Source organism: Eptatretus burgeri, chromosome 4 (assembly GCF_056783735.1).
Source record: "Eptatretus burgeri isolate ZD-2024b chromosome 4, Ebu_testis_v1, whole genome shotgun sequence".
Taxonomy (NCBI): domain Eukaryota; kingdom Metazoa; phylum Chordata; class Myxini; order Myxiniformes; family Myxinidae; genus Eptatretus; species Eptatretus burgeri.
In genome coordinates, this window is record NC_140964.1 from 58,384,055 (window position 1) to 58,407,992 (window position 23,938).

Below are 23,938 nucleotides of genomic sequence, written 5' to 3' on the forward strand. Positions count from 1 at the left end.
ACACACGCGGGGGCACTCACCCGCGGTCCCTCACTCATACAGGCCGTTTCACTCACACCCACGGCCTCTTCCACACACGGTGCCTCATCCACACACGGCGTGCTGGGAAGCACGTACTCCGGCACCATCGCCACCACACCACTCACACGGGGGGTCGCTTCCACACACGGGGACGCACTCACACCTTGCACCACACACACAGGGACAACCACACTGGGGATTCGTGTCCCCACAAGGGTCTCCGGGGCCTCTATACCCCCCAAGCTCTCCGTGCACCCGTCCACAGCACCCGTCCTCTCAACCTCGCAAAACACGACCGAACTCACCTGGTCGTGACTCGCCTCGAGGGGGCATACTCCCTCCCCTCGTTCCTGGAGGAGGCCATCCAGGTGCTCGCACTGGGTCCCCACACGCTCCGCGAGCTCACCCCCATTATCCTCCACTACCTCCGTGTGTGTGTGCGCGTCACTTACCCCGTCTTCATCATGTTGTCTCTCCTCTATTTTGTCTGTCTCCCGTGTCTCTATACATTTTCTCTCCTGGTTCCTTTTTTCTGTCTCTTCCTGGTTCCTTTTCCTTTCCCATCTGAGTCGTTCTTTCTCTCTGAGCCCCATTAGCTGTTCGTTCTCCCTCCGTTTTAGTTGTTCAATTTCACACTCATAGAGTTGTTGTTTTCTTTCCCACTGTTCCTCCTGCTCTTTGTTTTCCAATCTCATCGTTTCTTTCAATTGGCTCATTTCCTTCCTGTGTTTCATTCGCTGTTCTCTCACGACTCTTCCTCGTTTCCTCTCCTGTCCTTCCTTCTCCAGTTTCATGGTTTGCTTCATTTGGTTAATCTCCTTTTTGTGTTTCATTTGCTGCTGTCTCATTACTCTTCCTCGTTTCCTCTCCTGTCCTTCCTTCTCCAGTTTCATGGTTTTCTTCATTTGGTTAATCTCCTGTTTGTGTTTCATTCGCTGTTCTTTGTCTATCTCGTACTCCAGCCTCAGCTTTTCTTTCAATTGGTCAACCTCAGATTCACGTTCTTTTTGTTTTCTATTCCATTGTTCCTCTCGTTCTTCCCTCTCCAATCTCGTTGTGTCCTTCAATCTCCTGATTTCTCCTTCCTGCTTCATTCCTTGCTCCTTTACTTTCTCCTCGTATTCAAACCTATTTTTTTCCTTTTGTCGTTCAGTTTCAAATTCATACTTTCAGTTTTCTATTCCACTGTCTTTCTTGTTCCTCCTTCTGCAATCTCGTCATTTCTTTCAACTGACTGATTTCTTTCTCCTGTCTCATTCGTTCTTCCTTCATTACTCTTTCTTGTTCCTCATTCTTTAGTCTGGCCTTCGCTTCCAGCTGTTCGATCTGTACAGTGTGGTTTCTTAAAGTTTCATTTTCCGTTCTCTTCCTTTCCTCTTTTAACACTCTCAGTTCGTTTTGTAGTTCCCTCTCTTTGTTTTGGTGTTTCTGTAACTCAGAAACTTTCTTTTCCAATTCCTTTCTCATCTCCGCACACTCAGACTTTGCTTTGGCTTCTAACTGTTCTTCCGGCTTGCGCTTGTGGTTTTCTACCCGTCTTCCCAGTTCCTCTGTCTCCGTTTTTCCCTCCAGTCCCAGCTTATCAACTCTCTTCGTCATGTCTTGAAGTCTTTTCTCACACTCCACCGTTTCGACCTTCAATCCCTCCTCTGTCTCCTCCTGGCTTTCTTTTAATTGGTTTTTCGCTTCGAGTGCGTTTCCATCCATTTTTTTATTTTCCATTTGTTGCGTATTTCTCTTCATTTCGTTGTTCCCTTCTTTCATTCCGTCAATTATGCTCTGCACGAGTTCCATAACGTGCTGTATTGTCACCTGCCCTGGCCACTCCCACTGACTACATTTAGTGGTGGAGTTATAATAAAAAACCGACCAGATGAACGGCATCGATGCCTTTCCCAACCTTCTGGTACGGGTTTCTCTTGCACGGTGATCTCGTCCTGAGCCATGGATTCTACATTACTATTACACATACCTAATCCACCCGGCACCCGCTCGCCTTGAGACGCCATCTTGCTTCTCGTGAAGGGTTAATTTAACTCGCTTGTAATTTGGAGGGAATCGGGGGTCGCTTCTCTCACCCCTGGACCGATTCCCGTGAATTTAGCCGGAGACAGGAGAGCCCGTTTTCCTGTTCTCCGATACCAGTGCCGTGAGGAGGGCGATGGATTTGTATCGCACGACCTGACACCAGTGTTACTGATTCGCGCCCGCCGGCGTGCTGACGGCCACGTAACTCGAATCGCGGCACGTCGCCCACCGGACGGACAATCCAGTCGTGACCCTCTCGGACTAACGCCAGGAACCAGTCACGGGTGGACCTTTCGGTCTCACCGCGATCGAGCCAATCAGCCCCCGCGTGGGATAGGGTTGCTCGCCAAATTCGACCTACCTAAGTACCCACGCGGAGGGTAGACCGGGCGATCGCACCTCGCCGCAGGTCGACTTCGGACACGGGCCACTTAAGCGACCCGTTCCGTACTATCAGAATAACCGAGCGGTGTTATCGTCGACCTCGACGGTTCGATTAATTATCGGGCGTACTCAGCCCACTACCAACCCTTTACGTGAAGCAAGATGAGGGTTCAATGGGAGAAATGACGAAGCGAAGCGGGAAACAGTTCAACACAAAGCACATTTATTCGCGATGAACGGAAAGCACACATATTCAATTCCACCAAAAGCACACAGAAAAGACACAATGCAATTTACACAAAAAGCAAATGTAAAAGCGAAGACACAATGCAGAGCTAATACCGACTACCGAGCACACGGCAACACTTATACAATTCTACTTCACAGACGGCGCCGACAACACATACCCAAAACCAAGGAAAAGAAATACCCTCAAGGATGAGGCGGGCCTGAGGCCGAGACCGGGTCGGCCTACCCGTCTGGTGATGAGACGAGGAGCGGCGATGGCGCCCCAACTCCGCGGGCCTCGCGGGCGGTGTCTGGTAGGGGGTGGGAAAGGGGCCCCCTTGGTCGCACTATCTCAGCGCGGGGGGAAACAGGAGGGGGTTGCTGATGCTCGGGGTATAGAGGATCTTTATTATCCCGCGACGAGCGTCTCCACCTCGGCCAGGTCGCGCTGTCGGCCTCCCTCGGGTGCAGCTTCCTGCACGACGCGAGCACCCCCTCGTCTGGTGTCGCCGCCTTTCCACAGCTCCGTCCCCTCCGTTCCGACTCCAACGCACACGACGAGCAGCTCCACCGCCCGCAAAGTCTTGACTCTCTGTTTCCGACTCTCCTACTCTCCTACTCTCCGCCTCTTGACTCTCTTTCTCACTTCTCTCCTCGACTCTCCTACTCTCCTACTCTCCGCCTCTGGACTCTCTTACTGACCTCCCCCGGACTGACGAACACGGTCCTTTTATCAGCCCCGAAGCTTCGCCCTCCCATCTTTGACCCCCTCCCATCTTTGACCCCCTCCCTTCGACCTTTCACCTCGCTCCCCATTGGCCCGAGAAAAAGTGGGCGTGAAGGCTTTTTGATCCATAAATTTGCATATATCGATCGCTCTGGGGGCGGGGCCAATTCGCCCCTCGCTCACCGATTGGACGGCAAAAAGTGGGCGTGTGTCGTTTTTGATCCGTTTTTGAAGCACAAAATCCGTGATTTTGTACACGCTGTTCGACGCGTGCCCTGCACGAGTCCAACACCGGTACCCACAGCGGGGCAAGAACGGTGGCGATGCTACGGTTGCGAGGTGTGACGGGAAGGTCGTGGCGGTTGTGGTGAAGCGGCGTTGTGGTTGGTGGTTGATGTTGTGGTTGTGGTGGTAATCATGGCGGTTGGTCCAAAATAAAGATAGTAAAAGAAAAACGGCTATCCTGAAGAGTCGCAGCACGCATAAATGACATGTATTCCCACTAGACAACGGGTTTGGGCCTAACTACACATGCACTTACCGAGATACCTCACCTAAGGGACCTGAATGGTGGTTTGCGAATTTGGTAACCACAACAATATATATATATATATATATATATATATACATATATATATATATATATATATATACATATATATATATATATATATATATATATATATGTATATATGTATATATGTATATATATATATATGTGTGTATATATATATATATATATATATGTATATATGTATATATATATATATATATGTATGTGTGTATATATATATATATATATATATATATATGTATATATATATATATATATATACATATATATATATATATATATATCTATATACATATATATATATATATATATATATATATATATGTATATACATGTATATATATATATATATATATATATATACATGTATATATATATATATATATATATATATATATATGTATATATGTGTATATATATATATATATATATGTATATACATGTATATATATATATATATATATATATATATATATATATGTATATATGTGTATATATATATATATATATATATATGTATATATTATATGTGTATATATGTATATATATTATATATATGTATATATATTATATATATATGTATATATATATACATATGTATATATATCTGTATCTATATATATATACATATATATATATATATATATATATGTATATATGTGTATATATGTATATATGTGTATATATGTATATATGTGTATATATATATATATATGTATATATATATATATATGTATATGTATATATATATATATATATGTATATATATATATATATATATATATATATATGTATATATATATATATATATATATGTATATATATATATATATATATATATATATATATATATATATATATGTATATATATATATATATATATATATATATATATATATATATATATATATATATATATATATATATATATATATATATATATATATATATATATATATATATATATATATATATATATATATATATATATATATATATATATATATATATATATATATATATATATATATATATATATATATATATATATATATAACATGGCTGAGTGGCCAAATTTTCAAACCAAGGTGTTTGTTATTCACATATTCAAAGTTGTGTGGGCAACAAAGTTTGTGAGAAGGCAAAGAATGTCAGTTGCCTTATCAAGCAGATAAATCCTGATGACAACATGACTAAATTATTCCTGCATCCTTTCAACATCTTTCACCACACACCAAAGCAGCTGCAATTTGCTTGTCATTAAGATGATTTTGGAAATTTTATTTAGAAAAGTTAGGGTCATGGAAGATCGAGGTCAGAGAAAGAAGAAGGTACCACACTGATATGGGGACAGTCAGTCGGTCAATAAGCGAGGAGATCAATAAACAGACATAATGAGGAGAGAGAAGGAAACATAGCAACCTGAAAATAGAATGGGAGTGTGAATAATGGTGAAAAAATATCACAGGTAGGGATGGAGGATGACCTGAGATGGCAGTGTACTGCAAACTAGTTGCCCTGGAGGGAAGAGTGTGATTGAACAGACTGAGGAAGGAGTCTCTGCATGTCAGAGAAGAGAGGAGTAAAAGAGTGGAGTTGAACAGTGATCCTGGATTTTGAGATTTTCACAAGAATGGTGTGACTGTAAGAATGCACGTGACCTGCAAGCATTTGGGAGAGATGGAGATGTTGAAAAAATAGATGCGCAAGACCGAAGGAGTGGCAGTAGAAAACAAATGTAATAGTAGTGGTAGAAAACTGGCTACCAACTTGTCTGGGAAGGGAAAGTAGTAGGCCCTGTGTTTCTGCTTCTTTGAGGGAGATGCCAAATGATTTTGAGACCTTTGGATTCCACAGCATCAAGGAGACAGGTTTGAAGCTGGAGCACCAGCCTACAAGAGACAGCACTCCATTGAAATATGCTCAAAGGCTGTGCAAGCCGTGTGAAGTTATTTTCATTGATAAAACTTGTCTTCATCCCTAATTAAACCCAGTGGTGTTGAAGGAAATGAACTCTGATGCATCTTTCTTTCCAATTGTCAATGCTGATTTGTAAAATTATAATAGGCAGCAATGAATCTCAAAAGATGCAGTCTGAAGAGTGGAATTCTTATTTCAAAAATAGGTGATCATAATAAAATGATTACATTGGTTAGATTTTTGGGCAACCTCGCTTTTTATAGGTAGCATTTTAATGTGTATCGCAAGTTGCTTTGAGGACATAAAGTATCAAATCCCAAAGTGGAGATTGGTACCAATCAGGTGGGGCAAGTACAGGGTGATCACAAAGTCTTGTCACCCATTGTAAAAATTGCCATTGCCTTTGGGTGCAGTGTTGATTCGTTTCCTTCTTCCCTTTTTTCAGATTGAGTGAACATAACCATGTGAAGTGAAACTTGCTTTTAATCGTATCACCCCACAAATACTCAGGAAAATATCCCACAGAACATGACACAAAATTATTTTATGTAATGACAATGATGGAGCACAAACGGATCCACTGGACACTTAAGGCTTGTCATATGCTTTAAAATGTGTAGCAAAGTAAAAGAGTACTGTGGATGTATATGGTATTACTTGTAGAACCCTTCAGTGTTGAAAGCTAATATGACAAAAGGCAATGTCACAATATTTACAAGGGGGTGACAAGACATTGTGGCCACGCTGTAAAATATCCCCTTCTTGAAGGTTGTTCATGATTTCATTCGGTGGTGACAGACAATCTAATTGACATGGTATTTTGACACTCGTTCAGTTGCTAGATACTTCAGATCCATAATCTATACTAATAAGTGTGTGTGTGTGTGTGTGTGTGTGTCCTTCATAAATCTAAAACCATGAAACCTAGCATCCTGACACTTTGCAAGCTTTCAAAGGTAACTCCAGCAAAGTGCATGCATGAAAATTAGGTGTTTGGGTTAATAAAAACACCCCTTTTGAAGATAATTAACGGCCTTATTTAAATATGTCCTTTATCAGGTGCATCATCAGCTACTGCACTCTTGATTGGGTCTTAAGGTACATCCTGGGTTTTCTCCCTGTTGTCTGAAGCTGCTTTTTTTTGACCTGCTCAACCATGCCTTGACTTGGAATAGGCCGCAATGGTTTATTAATGATAAAGCACTCAAAATGTTATTTTTCACTATCCTCACTCACATCACCGAATACCTACAAATCATTGTATATATCGCTTTTGTAAGTGTTATTGTTTTTATATTAGTAGCTTGGAGCAATTTCATGCATTTGTTATATGATGTGATTTTCCACGATCCAGATTTTCCACAATCCACGATCACAGACTAATTTAAGTTTTGAGGATGGGTCATGGTGACTAAATAACTTGAAATCAGAAGTGAAATCTGAAAATGTTAAGAAATCAGCGATGTTTAGTTTTTCGCGGGTATGTGCCATTACCAGTCAGCTTGCCGTTCCTTATCAACCATTTAACTGGAGTGCTTGCTTGAGTGCTTAAGCCACTTGCTGAGCGCCCGACAGTCAATAGCGGTACAGTTCATGCCCCGATCGGGATGTGCAGTTGGTAGTTACTTTACAAGGTAGAGGTACGTATACAGCACACACGGACATGGTACTTCTGAGTAGATTTGGATCTGTAAAGGGACTCTTCCTGAATGTGTGTACATGCCTGCATACTTGCTTATGGTCACCATGCTAGCAAAATTTCATCCCGTATCTTATGGAGGTTTTTAACTTTTAACCTCAGCAGCGTACGAGCGATTACGTTTTCCTTAAATAACTAAAATCCTTATGACACCTATCTAAACTAAAATCATTTCACTTGAATAACTCGCTCATTGTTTAATTATACAAAATAGCCACATTAAGCCAGAGTCTGGAAATTATTTACCAGGGCAAGTTTGAATCAGATTTAAATTGAGTCATGTCAAAGAGCACAAAGGTTATCCATAATGAAGCAAAGGTTATAACAGGCTCTCAATTACTGATGAATTTGCCCATTGCTTAAGTTCCCCCCCCCCTCGTTTATTAATAATTCATATTTTTTTCAAAGATCCTAATATAATTTCTGTAAAGGATGGTGCAACTTATACCATGTGTTTATGAAGCAAATACAACATCCATGCATTGAGTAAATTTCACAGCTTATGAAGAATTGGAATCTGTTCTCTGTGTGTACTAAATATATTTGGTGGTTTTGTGCAGGCTGCAGACTTCCCCGAGTGTACTGTGTCAAGTCATCAGTACTAGAGTGTGTATCAGGTTGGGGTACGTACGTCACTGGTACAGCTCTCTGGGTGTTGAACAGACCAATGAATTCACGGTATGTGGAGCTCCCAAGATGTGACACACACCAAGCACCTTCAAATTGCCATGACAACTATATGTGAAAATCACATAGCTAAACGTACTCCCATGATTGGAATTGTCCATTCACCAATTTTCATGACAATTACTGTCTAGACATTGCGATATTTCCTCTAAACAAGCAATCGTAGTTATAGTGCAAAATGCCTGTTCTGGCTCTCAATTAGAGGAAAACACTGCACGACCATTCAGTCCGGTCACCCTGTACAGCGGAAATGGCTTACTTGGAGATGATGGTTACCCTATGTAAGCGACCAAGAGAGAACACCTCTTCTGAAGATAAGACTAAATGCAACGAGAAAGACTAATTAACCTTTCACAATCAAGTGTGCAGACAAAGCTTACAATTGTGCTGGGTTGTATGTGTACATTCCCATGTTTACCATTTGCTCTTCTCTTGTTCTCATGTATGCTTCCTTTACTAAACCTTTCCTGCTTCCCCCTTCCTCCGCCTCTCATGAAAGAAAAGTGCAAGAAACACACAATAGCTTGCAGATTCGATATGGTTGTTAGGCCCTACCTTGATGCTCTTCTTGATCATGCTCTGCAGTCTTGTGTTCCAATGTTCACGGAGATGTAAATGTATTGTGTCGTGCCGTTGAAATAACACCAGGTGAGTTGACTCAGCCTGTCATCCTTCTGAGGTCGGCAAAAAGGGTACCAGCTTACTGGTAATGGGCACTGCATCAGTGGCACAGCAGCACTTCCAGAAATTATTCATCCAGCAGCTACAGGCTGCATACGAAACAATAACAAGTGATATGATGCTGGTTAAAAGCACAGCATTGCTTTTATCTGCATCTGACTATATACATATTGTTGTGGTTACCAAATTCGCAAACCACCATTCAGGTCCCTTAGGTGAGGTATCTCGGCAAGTATATGTGTAGTTAGGCCCAAACCCGTTGTCTAGTGGGAATACATGTCATTTATGCGTGCTGCGACTCTTCAGGATAGCCGTTTTTCTTTTACTATCTTTAATTTGGACCAACCGCCATGATTACCACCACAATCACAACATCAACCACCAACCACAACGCCGCTTCACCACAACCGCCACGACCTTCACGACCTTCACGTCACACCTCGCAACCGTAGCATCGCCACCGTTCTTGCCCCGCTGTGGGTACCGGTGTTGGACTCGTGCAGGGCGCGCGTCGAACAGCGTGTACAAAATCACGGATTTTGTGCTTCAAAAACGGATCAAAAACGACACACGCCCACTTTTTGCCGTCCAATCGGTGAGCGAGGGGCGATTTGGCCCCGCCTCCAGGACGATCGATATATGCAAATTTGTGGATCAAAAAGCCTTCACGCCCACTTTTTCTCGGGCCAATGGCGAGCGAGGTGAAAGGTCAAAGGGAGGGGGTCAAAGGCGAAGCTACGGGGGATAAAAGGACCGTGTTCGTCAGTCAGGAGAGTCGAGAAGTGGAGAGTCGGAGAGTCCAGGGTGGAGAGTCGGAGAGTCCAGAGGCGGAGAGTAGGAGAGTCGGAAGCAGAGGGTCAAGACTTCGCGGGCGGTGGAGCTGCTCGTCGTGTGCGTTGGAGTCGGAACGGAGGGGACGAGCTGTGGAAAGGCGGCGACACCAGACGAGGGAGTGCTCGCGTCGTGCAGGGAGCTGCACCCGAGGGAGGCCGACAGCGCGACCTGGCCGAGGTGGAGACGCACACCAGGGATAATAAAGATCCTCTATACCCCGAGCATCAGCAACCCCCTCCTGTTTCCCCCCGCGCTGAGATAGTGCGACCAAGGGGGCCCCTTTCCCACCCCCTACCAGAGACTCTCCGCGAGGCCCGCGGGGTTGGGGCGCCATCGCCGCCCCGCGTCTCATCACCAGACGGGTAGGCGCGACCCGGTCTCGGCCTCAGGCCCGCCTCATTCTTGGGGGTATTCTTTTCCTTGGTTTTGGGTATGTGTTGTCGGCGCCGTCTGTGAGGTAGAATTGTATAAGTGTTGCCGTGTGCTCGGTAGTCGGTATTAGCTCTGCATTGTGTTTTCACTTTTACATTTGCTTGTTGTGTAAATTGCATTGTGTCTTTTCTGTGTGCATTTGGTGGAATTGTATATGTGTGCTTCCCGTGTGCCGCGAATAAATGTGCTTTTGTGTTGAACTGTTTCCCGCTTCGCTTCGTCATTTCTCCCATTGAATCCTCATCTTGCTTCACGTAAAGGGTTGGTAGTGGGCTGAATACGCCCGATAATTAATCGAACCGTCGAGGTCGACGATAACACCGCTCGGTTATTCTGATAGTACGGAACGGGTCGCTTAAGTGGCCCGTGTCCGAAGTCGACCTGCGGCGAGGTGCGATCGCCCGGTCTACCCTCCGCGTGGGTACTTAGGTAGGTCGAATTTGGCGAGCAACCCTATCCCACGCGGGGGCTGATTGGCTCGATCGCGGTGAGACCGAAAGGTCCACCCGTGACTGGTTCCCGGCGTTAGTCCGAGAGGGTCACGACTGGATTGTCCGTCCGGTGGGCGACGTGCCGCGATTCGAGTTACGTGGCCGTCAGCACGCCGGCGGGCGCGAAATCCGCAACAATATATATGATTACTTGACCATTTTGTAGAACCTTTTGTTTTTATTGTGTTATTAAATTGGAGAGACACCTCCAATCTGTACTTTGTAGGGAAGAGGGGAATTAAAACTTGTGTAGATGGCTGCATACATTGGGGGAAGGTGGTTCAGAATGGTGTATTTATATGGTATTGTCACGTCAGAGGTCCAGCTAACGCAGATGCTCTAAGCCAGAGGTATTTGACTTTCGCAAATGGCCCAATGATGCAATTCACTGCATTCATAATTTACTGTATGATTTACCGATTTACAATACCCCCAATGATTGTTCCAATACAAATAGAAACTGGCGGTTGCTCACACGGGAAGATCGGCAAAAAGGGTAACGATACCATTTTCACAGAAGGTGGGAAGATGTCTCTGTAATTAAAATGTTTTATTATAACAATGAATATGGGGGAGGGGTGGGTGGGATGGTGTGGGAGGGGGAGACAAGACACTAATAAATAACCGAAACAAACCAGGCGCTCAGAGGATAAAAGAGTGGGGAGCACACACACACACACACACACACACACACACACACACACACACACACACACACACACACACACACACACACACACACACACACACACACACACACACACACACACACTTAATACACAGAAATAATGAAACCCGGCTAAGGTGCCAACAATACCAGAATCAAACAAAAAAGAAAGGGAGCATGCGAGGACTTAATGCAGACATGAGCTGGTCTCAGGTCAACCCTGACCCATGCAGGCTGGTGTTGTTCAGGTCGAAGGCGAGAGGAGGAATGGTGAAGAGGAGGGATGGTGAAGAGGAGGGATGGTGAAGAGGAGGAATGGTGAAGAGGAGGGATGGTGAAGAGGAGGAATGGTGAAGAGGAGGGATGGTGAAGAGGATGCCAACAGATGTAGAAAGGTGGTTCCGCTGTTCTCATCGCAACTGTGATCTCAATCTCTTTCCTCATGCACATGCAGCTTTTAAGCTCCAAGGACTGCCCTCTGATACGCAGCTAGTTCTGTCATTGGTTGCTCACTAGCAGCAGGTGGTTCTGCCTTTCGGGCCAAACTGTCCCTCAAGGTGGAGCCCCCATTAAACGTTCTACCTCCATCCAGGGCTCCACAGCTCACTGCAATGCCATGGTCTCCAGTTCTTGGGGCAAACAGCCCAGGATGATGTCCATTCCAAAGCGGGAAGTGCTTTCCACGTGCTTTAGTGTTCAAGTCCTCCACCTGGCCTCACCTGTACAGAAAGTTTTACACAATTCTTCTTACCCTATTCTGCTCTAAGGTTACAATCACCGCCTTCGTCGGTGCGCATATTACATATAACTTCACTCTGACAGATCCTTGTTACAAGTGTAAATCTAAACTACTTGAACACATGGACAAAACTATTCTTAGCACATTCTAGCTATGGAATCCCTCCCCCTTTCACATGACAGTATGAATAGTGGGATTTTAACCCTCCCCACCACCTTTAATATGATGGAGTGGCGACCCATCTATGGTAGGTTCTTAGCCAGAGAAACATTCACAACTTGTCATGAGCACCTCAATTTTCTGTCAAAAGTATGGTCTTCCATAACCACCACAACCTCCTTCATTATATGCTCCCTTCCTTCTCCTCTCCTTACCTCTCTTCACAATTTACAAGGAAATCAGACACAGGTGGAGGCCATTCAGCCCATCATGCCTGTGTGACATCAACACCACATTAATTTATCAACACAAGATCCAAAGAAGAAAATGCAAAATTTCTTCTTATTTTTTTAATAGTATTTTTGTGGGTTAAAAAAAAAAAAAATTAATTTTAAGTTTTGTATTTTTTTTTTTTTACCTTCTCATATCTGTCAGTTCCGTCTTTCCTTCCTTTTCTGACATTATTTTTTTTCCACAACTCACCACCTGTCGCTCCCCTTATTGCGTACATAATATATAAAGGGGGCAGGCTACCAAGTCTATAACAATTTGCTAAGAAAAATCAGTTACAATATATATATATATATATATATATATATATATATATATATATATATATATATATATATATATATGTATATATATATATATATATATATATATATATATATATGTATATATATATATATATATATATATATATATATATATATATATGTATATATATATATATATGTATATATATATATATATATATATATATATATATATATATATATATATATATATATATATATATATATATATATATATATATCAACTCGTTCATGGGCCCTTGAGCATGTAACTCTCTGCATTATGCGGCTACTTTTGCTTGTCAGTCTTGTAATCACGTACTATGCCTCTTACTATAGTACAAATGCGAGTACTGTTGTTAAATTCCAAAGTGATGTTTAAAGTTTTTTTCCCAATTCACAGGTATGTGACAATATGGGGAGGAAGCATTTGCTTTCTTGCCCCCTGTGCAGTGTTTGCTCTTTTCTGCTGTCACTGTGTGATGAGGAATGGAGTTCAAGGTCCGGTACAGGCAGAGATCTTTTGATTGTGGACTGCAAAGACAACATGAGTGTTTACATCCACCCTGCTATAGCCAGTGAACTTTCACAAGCTGGAATGCAGGTAAAATGATCCATTATTTAAAAAAAACCAAAAAAACCTTCTGTTGTAAACCCAAAGCCATTTTCACAGAAAACACGAGTCAGCTGATTTGTCTTGGGATCTAATAGGGACATTAACAGTGAGTTCAAAATGTTTGTTCTCTCGGTTATCTTTATCATACCAGTGCTCTAATGGGACCTTTTCACATTTTCCATGATCTGCAAGAACACATCGCTGGAATAATTATGAATTGTTCATCATTGTCTCAAAGAGAAGTTGCCAATTATAAATTACTGGTAAAACTTCAACACGAATATTCAAATAGTTCCGCATGTCAATTGAAAATACTCCTCTCATCAATGTTGGAATTTTCTCACATCATCGAAAATTTCTGAATGTTTTGTGGGCATTTTTATTTTGCTTGTGTGCTCCAAACAATGCAGTTTGTAAGTGGGATGGCGTTAATATTTTTTAGCAGAATATATAATAGCTTGTTGTTCCACCAAGACCTTGTTTGTACACGTGCAGGACAGTACAGCTGATGGGCCATTGTATGGCTTGAGCACATACGCTGGCCTGGGAATGGTCTTCTGGTGTGGCCGTCTCGCCAGGTTTGGCTGTGAAGAGCACCGTGTTTTAACATGGCTGGAAACGGAATATTCGACCTTCCCTTCTGATGGTTCATTTGAGGTGAGAAACAACAGTCACTGAAAGAAGGAAGCGAATGATAAACTCACAAATATGGGGCAAGGTGTTCAGACTGCAATAGGAACAGAAGCATTTTTATTTCATTTTATTTTATTGCAGTGATTTTTGGGTTCATGCAAGAGCTTGTGTGGGTAGCACATGCAGAACAAGGCTATTTGGAGACATAACTGCAATTTTACGTGAATTACAAGGATATTAGTCGACAATGGGCAAATGAAAGAGTGATATTTAAACTGGGAGTGATGTGTTCAGATGGGAACATGAAACAGGCAAATCCAATCTTGTATTTGAGCTTTTTAATGGGATTTAAATAATTGAGATGTGATAATAATGGGCCAAATGGCACATCTGGGTTTGATCCCTTTGAAAAGGAAGAATACAATTTATGGGGTTTCTGCATCTACAGTATCTTACACCACTTCTGCAATGGCCCCCAAGTATTCCCACCTTCTTGTAGGGTCAGCCTGGGAAAGCTTTTGCCTAAAGTTTTTCACAAATCGGCTGGCCAAGTCTGTCATTCGACTGAAAATGGCAGGCTCATGAAAAAGATCGTGAATATTTTTTTACGTCCACTAGCTAATGAAAACAGACAGGACACCGAGCTTAACGACTATTTCAGGGATGACATATTTCTTGATACATCCCCAGCTATCTGGTGGTTTCTAATTGGGCCAGGAATCAAACCCAGATGAAGGGGAACAACCTCCACAGATCACTGCTACAGTTAACTTCATTATTGATGCAGGTCAAGGCAACCTAACATCTTTCACTAACTTATATGTAAATAGTTATCTCGACTATAAGAGAGATGTTTGTTTGTCTGTCACCATATCTCTCAGAGATGCCCAAACGTATCTTCGTCAAAGTTTCAGAGGTTCATCAGTGTGTGCCAGCGAGTGTTATAGGCAAAAAATACATTTTTTTTCAAAATATTGAAAAAAAGGTTAGATTTTGGGTTTTTATTTTTTATTTTTTAATCATTCTAAAGTGCCTCAGCCTTTATAGCTATGTGAAAGGTAATATTAAATGATTCCCGACCCCATTCCTTAGTTGGTGTGGGGAAGTGTTTTTGGCAAAAACATTTTTTTTCAAAATATTGATGAAAGAAAAGTTGGATTTTTGGAGTTTAAAAAAAAAAATCGTTCTTTAGTGCCTCAGCCTTTATAGTGATGTGAAAGGTAATATTAAATGATTCCTGACCCCATTCCTTCATGGGTCTGGGGAAGTGTTTTGGGTCCCCACAAAAAATAGAAAAAACCCAAAATTTAATTTCTTCAAAATGCCAACAGGATTCGAACAGCACCGGGCAATACCGCGTACCCCCGCTTGTAGTTTGATAAATGCACCCAACCAACATTCAACACATTATATTCGATGAACTTCTTGTTTAATGCTTTTCATTTCAAAGCAAAATCTCAGTGCTTTACAAAAGACGAGGTGGGGAAAGTCACAATTATGGAACGGCAATTAGCAAAAAGACTTAAAATGTTAAACAAGTAAGTGAACTAATTTTTAAAATCAGCAAATTGCACAGTCGCGAAGCGTGTCTGGAGAGTGCTCCATCATCAAAGCTCTTCATCCAAGGGTGAGGAACCACCAGGAAATTCTCGTTGTTTCATGATGCAGCTTTCATGTAGGGGTGTGAGGTGTGATTATTCCAGGAATGTCGGCAGGAACGAATTTATTTTTGACTTTAAAGGTTATGAGCAATATTTTAAATTATATATAACTGAGAGGGAGTGAAGTTGAATTGAGGATTCGAGTGATGTGATAGAATTTACAAACCTGAACCATGAGTCTGGCAGTCATTTTATGAATAAGATTGTACATGCATGCTTGAGAGAAGAAGCATGTAACTGTTTTAACAGTGAGTTGCAGTAATTCAAGCATGACATTATGAGAGCCTGAGCCAAAATTTCCGTTGCTCTCTGATCTAAGCAGAGGTTGAAAAGAGCAATATTGTAAAGATAGAAGAAAATTGATTTACAGGCTTGAGAAATTACCTGGAAAATTGGAATGTGTCAGCTCCATGGTGGCACTAAAGACCCGGTCACACCTTGACGTTTTAGCCAACGTATGCCGATTTTTGAATTTTTTTTCTAAAACGCTGGCACACGTTGAATACGTTATGGGTAAGTTTTGATAACATTGAGAGCACGCTGAAAAACACTGCCATACGTCGTTGTACGTTGGCTTTAAACGTTGTACTTTTCGGTTGTCCTCAAATTTTTTCATGCTTGAAATTTCACGACGTATGCCAGCGTATGGCTCACACATTCCGCTACGCTGGCCACAAGTTGTATGCACGGTCTGCGATCGTTGACAGACGTCAACACATGCTACTTGTAAGTTAATCATAAGTTGAGACACGCCGAGGTAATGTTTAGCGTACCCGAAACTTATTTCTAACCTATGATTAACATGTTGTTGGCACGTTACGCGATCGTTGCCACACGTCGACAGACGTTACTTTTAAGTTACTCATAGGCTGAAAGACGTCGGTATAATGGATCGTCCTTGCGTCAGCGTCCATGGCCACGGCCAGGACACTTATTTGCAGCATTCTTCAAACTTTTCTTCAGCATGACGAGGATGTTCACACTTCGATGTCTAGCTTGGCTATGATTCCAATTGTCCATCGGCAGCGTCTATTTAAAATAGTCGAGTTTGAGCGTTTTAACACGTCCAGAAGAAACGCTTCAAATTTCCAAACCCCAGCGTCAAAAAACAAAGGCGAGTGACAGCAATTTAAATCGTTCATTGTAAACAATGAAAATAGCAGAGTGGTACCGTTTAAAAGTCGTTGAGTGTAAAAAAATATCCAATTGTTGAGCGCAAGTGTCTACTTTCAATAGTGGGGTTTGAGCGATTTAGCACGTTCAATAGAAACGATTAAAATTTCCAAACCCCAGCGTCAAAAAACAAAGGCGAGTCACAGCAATTTAAATCGTTCATTGCAAACAATGAAAATAGTTGAGTGGTACCGTTTAAAAGTCGTTGAGTGTAAAAAAATCCAATTGTTGAGCGCAAGCGTCTACTTTCAATAGTGGAGATGCAGCCATTTAAATCGTTGAGTGGCAGCCTATGAACCTTCCCGTGGACACGCGCGGACGCAAGGACGATCCATCATAACCCACACCCTCCCCTCACACTCACCTACTACTGCCAACATGAACAAACTACTACTACTACTAAGACTAATACTGATACTACTACTAATACTAATACTGATACTGATACTGTTACTGCTGACATGGACATCGACTCAAAAAGGAACTCGAAAACACTGTTGGGTTCCCCTTTTATGAACACCATTTTTATATACCAATTCCCAAAACTGCTGGGAACACGTCTTTATATGGCAGTTGTAAGCTAGAAACACATTCATTTTTTTTTTTGTCGACCGGAAGACGTCATTGGAATACGTCTACATACGTCGATGTGTGTTGGGACTACGTAAAGAATTGGTTCAAAGCACGTCAAACATAAGTTAGAAATAAGTTTCGCGTAAAAAAGACATTACCGCGACGTGTTTCGACTTATGAGTAGCTTATAAGTAGCCTTTGTGGACGTGTGTAAGCGTCCACATATCGTGTGTAAAACTTATGCCCATCGCATGCGGAACGTGTGTCATACGCCGAGTACGTCGTAAAATTTTGAACATGTTTAAAATTTCTTGACGTACTCTACTTACTACGACGTATGATAGCGTACTTTAGCGTTCTACTCACGTATACCAAACTTACTCATACCGTATTTGACGTGCCCCCAACGTTTTAGACACATTTTTCTTAGATCGGCATACGCTGGCAAGATCGCCAAGGTGTGACCGCGATGTTGTCACTTCCATTTCTACGGCAGTTATGATTCGAATCGTTGTGCGTCAGCCTTTTAATAGGCTACGTCACGACATCGTCGGCGATGCGTGCAACGCGCTATGCCAAAGTTAGACTATCGTTGGGCATAGGTTGTGTAGGCCAACAACAGGTTCAGCATTCGTTGGTATAAGTTATCTATAACACAACGAAACGTTCTGTGTCCATTACTAATATGTTATGCATACGACCAATTCGTTATGAATACGTCCGAATCTTAAAAAAAAACATCAAAAGTTCAACGTCAGCCAGCGTTTTACATACATTTTAATACGTTGCCATCGCTGGCTAAAACGTCAAGGTGTGACCGGGCCTTAAGATGAAACTATGAAACTATGGAAGCAAAGATCAGTTAGTCAGGTCAGGTATGTCAGGCATGGGAGCATGCGCCAGAGCAGCGGGTCGCTGCATCCACTTTCTGCCAGTACTTCAAGGGCCTCCGTCTGCCCATCCCCCAGGCAGGGGGATGGACAGATGGGTAGTGATTCACATGTTTTTATAGATCAGGTAGTGATTCAAAAGTCTCACGATTTGGGGTTGAAGCTTTTTAAAGAGTGATGATAGATTAAGGACCAACATGTCAGTCTTGGCAGCATTGACTTTGAGAAAGTTTGGAGATAGCAGTCACATTGGTCAACCAGTCCAGATGCACCATGCCAGATTGAGGGCCTATTCACACCTTTACCTAGCTAAATTTGTCTTGTCTGTGGTCAATCGAGTGGTGTGCCAGATTTCTCCTCACACTGAGCAACTCAAAATGGCGACAGAGCGATTCAGGGCTCTCGGTGAGGGAAGGGCTCGGATTGAACTCGAATCACCTTGCCAATCTGTCCTCGTGAATAAAGCTAATGCGGCTTCATGATTGTGGTAACCTGAATTACTGAATAACTCGATCAGTGACCCAGTGAGTTTAAAATGTATTGTTGCGGTTGAGGAAATTCGCAAACCACCATTCAGGTCCCGGAGGTGAGATATCTCTGTAAGTACATGTGTAGTTAGCCCCAAACCCGTTGTTTAGAGGGAATAAATGTGATTAATTCGGGCTGCGACCCTTTAAGATAGCCGTTTTTCTGTTCTGTCTTTATTTTGAACTTACCACGTCTCAACTGCCATCACACAACAACCACCGACCGCAACGCCGCTTCACAACAACAACAACGCCAACAACCACGACCTTTACCTTCACAACTCGCTCCCGCAAACATCGCATCACCGCCATTCCAAACGTCGCCATGGCCATGGACCAGCACTTTAAACCCTCCACCACCTTCGCCTCTCCTTCTGCGGCCATTCCCGCACCGCTTGTGGGCACTGAGCGTCGGGCGGTCCTGGCCTCGTGCGGGACACGCGCTGCGCCGCGGGTGCAAATAGCGGCCTTTCCGAGGAGAAGTCGGATCAGGAATGATACACGCCCACTTCTGATCCGTCCAATCAGCAAGCGCGGGGCGGTTTGGCCCCGCCTCCAGGCGCATCAGAGTAGAATCGATATATGCAAATTCGAGGATCAGGGGAGACTCACGCCCCTTTTTCTCCGTCCAATGGGCGAGCGTGGCTCCACCCCCGAGCTCGTTCTGATCCAAAAATTTGCATATGGGTTCTCCTGCCGGACTATAAAGCGCCGAACGCGGGGCGAATTTAGTCAGTTTTGAGTTGGAGAGAAGGTTGGAGGCAGTGAGTTGGAGAGAAGGTCGAGGCAGTCAAGTCGGGTCTGGAGAGTGGCAGTCTGTCGGGGTTCGGAGTCTGTCGGGGAGGTGCAGAGAGGGGAAGCCTGGAGCACGGTCGAGGTGATTTGCTGCAGTCGGCTGAGGAGAATTGCGGAGGGGACCGGATAGCCCGGGTCCGAGGCAAGGAAGACGGCGGTCGGCGACGAGGTCGCAGTGGAGTCGCTCGTCGTGGGACCCAAGCAAGCCAGCTATCCTCTTTCCCTAGAGCATCAACAATTCCCCCCTTTTTTTTCCTCCCCCGTGCTGAGATAGTGCGAAAAGGGGGCCCCGTTCCCACTGCACTCCAAGCAGTGCCAACGAAACCCACGAAGGAGCGCGGAGTCGGGGTGCCGCGACATTTGCGGCTCATCACAAGACACGGGTAGGATCCACCCGGTCTCGCGGCCCACAGGCCCCGTCTGTCCCCTTGTCTTTGAGGGTGGCCCTTTTCTTTTGTTTCTGTGTAAACGTGTGTTGTCGGCGCTGTCTGTAAAGTAAAAATGTGTAAGTGTTGCCGTGTGCTCGCGTAGTCGGTAGTAGATCTGCATTGTTGTGTTTCTTTTGTAACATCTGCTTTTGGTGCATAATTGTTGTAATTGTATATGTGTGCTCTCCGTGTGCCGTGGAATAAATGTGAATTATGTTGAACTGTTTTTTCCCGTTTCGCTTCGTCTTTTCTTTAATTGAATCTCCATCTTGCTTCACGTAAAGGGTTGGTAGTGGGCTTAATACGCCCGATAATTAATCGGAACCGCCGAGGCCGACGATAACACCGCTCGGTTATCCCGCTAGTACGGAATGGGTCGCTTAAGTGGCCCGTGTACGGAGTCGACCTTCGGCGAGGTGCGATCGCCCGGTCTACCCTCCGCGTGGGTACTTACTCGACTTAGGTAGGTCGAGTTTGGCGAACAACCCTATCCCACGCGGGGGGCCGATTGGCACGATGGTGGTGTGGCCGAAAGGCCCACCCGTGACTAGCTCCCGGCGTTAGTCCGAGAGGGTCACGACAGAATTGTCCGTCTGGTGGGCGACGTGCCGCGATTCGAGTTACGTGGCCGATCGCACGCCGGCGGGCGCGAATTCGCAACAGTATGTTAAACAAGGTCGAGAAGAGCAGGAATGCAATAATCACACTGTTATTTACAATCACAGAAATGCGTGCCTTGGAGGTTTGCACAAACAGAAGATTTTAAAATAGCCTATCCTTAAAGGCCTCAAGCATTTCATAGGAGAAGGACCAGATACAAAAATCACAAGACACTGAATACTCCAGTATGGCACCATTGAGAGATAAGGCCAAAAACGATGTATAGCCCAATATCTCAAAACATTGGTGGATGGATTCGGACGGAACTTGGTGGGCAGGTTGGATGTGTGACAAGAATGAACTGATTCGACTTTGGTGAAGATCTGAATGCATATTCAGAAACGAGAATTTTTTAATTTACAAAGTGATTCTTCACCATTGAGAGATAAGGCCAAAAACGATATTGTTACGTTTGAGGGGGGGGGGTATGCATTCAAAGGGTAATTAGGATGTTTAATTAGGTATGTCATGCTGTTCGAGTTTACCAGGATCTCGATGTAATAAGTAGCAATTCAGTGGTGATAAGTTGTCTAGTAAATGTTCATTTCTTCAAGGGGGGAAATGATAATTGTCACGTAATTAGATAGGGATACGGGATAGGGTAAGTGTGTCTGCGTAAACCCCTTTTGGTATTCCCTGGAGACTGGCCGTGACGTCACAGGACAGTGCAGCGGATGGCTCCGCCCCGTGATCACGATTGGCGGAAGGCGATGGCGGTGGGCCAATAAACGGCTCGATTGGAAGTGACGAGGACCAAGGATAACAAGGTTCTGTTCGGGGTCGAAAAGGAAGAGGAAGAAGATTACAACCAAAAGATCGTGTTTTTTTTGGTGGGGAGGCTGTTGCGCGGGGAGCGTCCTTGTTGTTGTGCTGATTCGATCGTGTTCTTGATCGTGTCTTGGAGCCTTGCTGAGCCTCGTGCCTCACCTTGGTTGGCTCTGGGGTTCTGCTGACTCGGAGTACGGGGTCGAACGGCGGGCGGACCTGCCTCCCTCTCCTGCTCGCAACTTGGCGCCAGAACTGGTTCCCTGGCGGCTGTGAGCGGACTTGGGCCAAGACCAGGAGGTCGACAGCACCACGGTTTCTCCTGCCCCCCCCCCCCCTGACGAGAGCAAGGCCAGCTCGTCCGACGCCGATCCAGGGACAGTTGCGTCCACACCACGGTCCAGCCTGACCACCAGAAATAGCTACGTTTTGTGTGTGTGTGTGTGTGTGTGTGTGTGTGTGTGTGTGTGTGTGTGTGTGTGTGTGTGTGTGCTTGGCGCCTTAGAGGGATTGAGAACTGTATATTCATTGGAATTGGCTGTGTTTTTCCCCAAGCCCAATCCCACACCATCCCATCGAATCGCCCCGGATCCCTCTTCTTGCCGAGTCTTGTTATTTCTGGTAATAATAAAAACAAATAAACATCATCAACTCAGTGAAAAGTGACTCGTGCCACCTTCCTCGTCCCGTTTGCGGTAGAGCAATTGGAACCGCCATCTTTGGGTTAAATAAATAAACCGCCTCCATCGTTTCGGCTCATTCTACGTTGGCGGGACTGTTCAAGTCCCGTGGACGTCACAATATGTTATGGCATGAAATTTCAAAAATTTCTTGGGCCCGATATGTTCGACTGGATCAGGCATCGTGGAGGTATGTGCTCCACCGAGTGCCCAGATAGTTATTATTATTATTATCCTTATTATTATGATTATTATGATTATTATTATTTCCCTCACCAGAGAAGATGGTATTGCATTTTGGTCCATTTGTTTGTTACTTGTGAAATTGAAGCTTCCCAAGTGTATTGGTTGGTCTACTCTGTTATTCTATCTGTTATATACTTGTCTGTTTATTAAATAATTATATACTTAAACACTGTATGTAGAACACAAATCGCCTTCTTGGTACTTTCTAAAACCTGTTTCGCAGTACTTGGACAAAATATTACACCATTTTATGCCTTCTTGACCAATCCAATTTGCCGTTCACTCAATCAGCATTGGTGAATATCGAGATTCAGACAAAATTGCAGCTCGTAGTTAAAGCCGCTGTCACACCTTGACGTTTTAGCCAGCGTATGGCAACATATCAAAATGTATGTAAAACGCTGGCGTACGCTGAACTATTGATGTTTTTTTTTTCAGTTTTTTGCATATTCATAATGAGTTGGACGTATACATAACGTATTAGTAATGTACACAGAACGTTTCGATAATATATAGATCACTTATACCAACGAATGCTTAGCGTGTTGTCGGTGTTCACAACCTATGCCCAACGATAGTTTAACGTATGCATAGCGCGGAAGCTTATCGCCGACGATCACGTGGCGTAGCCTATTAAAAGGCTGCGGCTCGACGATTCAAATCATAACTGCACTAGACAGCGAAGTGTCAAGCCGCTGTCACACCTTGACGTTTTAGCCAGCGTATGCCGACGTATGAAAAATTTGCCGAATACGCTGGCACACGTCGAATATGTTATGGGTAAGTTTTGTATACGTTAAGGGCACGCTGAAGCATGCTGGAATACGCCGTAGTACGCCGAACACGTCGACAAATTTTAAGCATGCTCAAAATTTTTCAATGTATGACGCACACGTTCCGCATACGCTGGCCATAAGTTGAAGGCACGTTATGCGATCGTTGACACATGTCGACACACGTTACTTGGAAGTTACTCATAAGTCGAAACATGTCGAGGTAATGTTTAGCATACCGGAAACTTATTTCTAACCTATGAGTAACATGCTTTGAACCTATGAGTAACGTATCTCCAAAGCATATTGACGTATGTAGATGTATTTGACGTCTTCCGGACGACCACAGAACTTACTGAACGTGTTACTAACTTACAGCTACCATATAAAGGCGTATTGGCAGCGTTTAGGGCAATTGGTATATAACAAATACACCCGTGCGGGAGTGACGGTCATCTCTGCGAGAAAATATATAGCCTCCTGAAGGTAGGGCAGTTTTTGCAAACTTTGAAGTCACGTGACGCGAAAACGAAAGCGAAATTCGAAAATCCGTCTTGACCAAATTTAGATATTGTCCCATAGATTCATATGACACAATCAAATTCAAGATTGCTTGAGAAATGTAGGAGGAGATAGATTTTGAAAATCGTCATTTTCGCATTTTTTGCCAAC

At 43.5% G+C, this 23,938-nt stretch overlaps 1 protein-coding gene across 1 annotated transcript in view; it reads left to right on the forward strand.

Moving 5' to 3' along the window:
- The window catches only part of ACRBP (acrosin binding protein), a 77,963-nt gene that overhangs the window by 44,148 nt on the left and 9,877 nt on the right, over window positions 1–23,938 (forward strand). Inside the window, exons 7-9 of the mRNA XM_085876540.1 lie at window positions 8,142–8,259; window positions 13,250–13,450; window positions 13,958–14,119. Coding sequence (XP_085732666.1) covers window positions 8,142–8,259; window positions 13,250–13,450; window positions 13,958–14,119 — 481 coding nt within the window. The remainder of the gene's footprint in view (window positions 1–8,141; window positions 8,260–13,249; window positions 13,451–13,957; window positions 14,120–23,938) is intronic.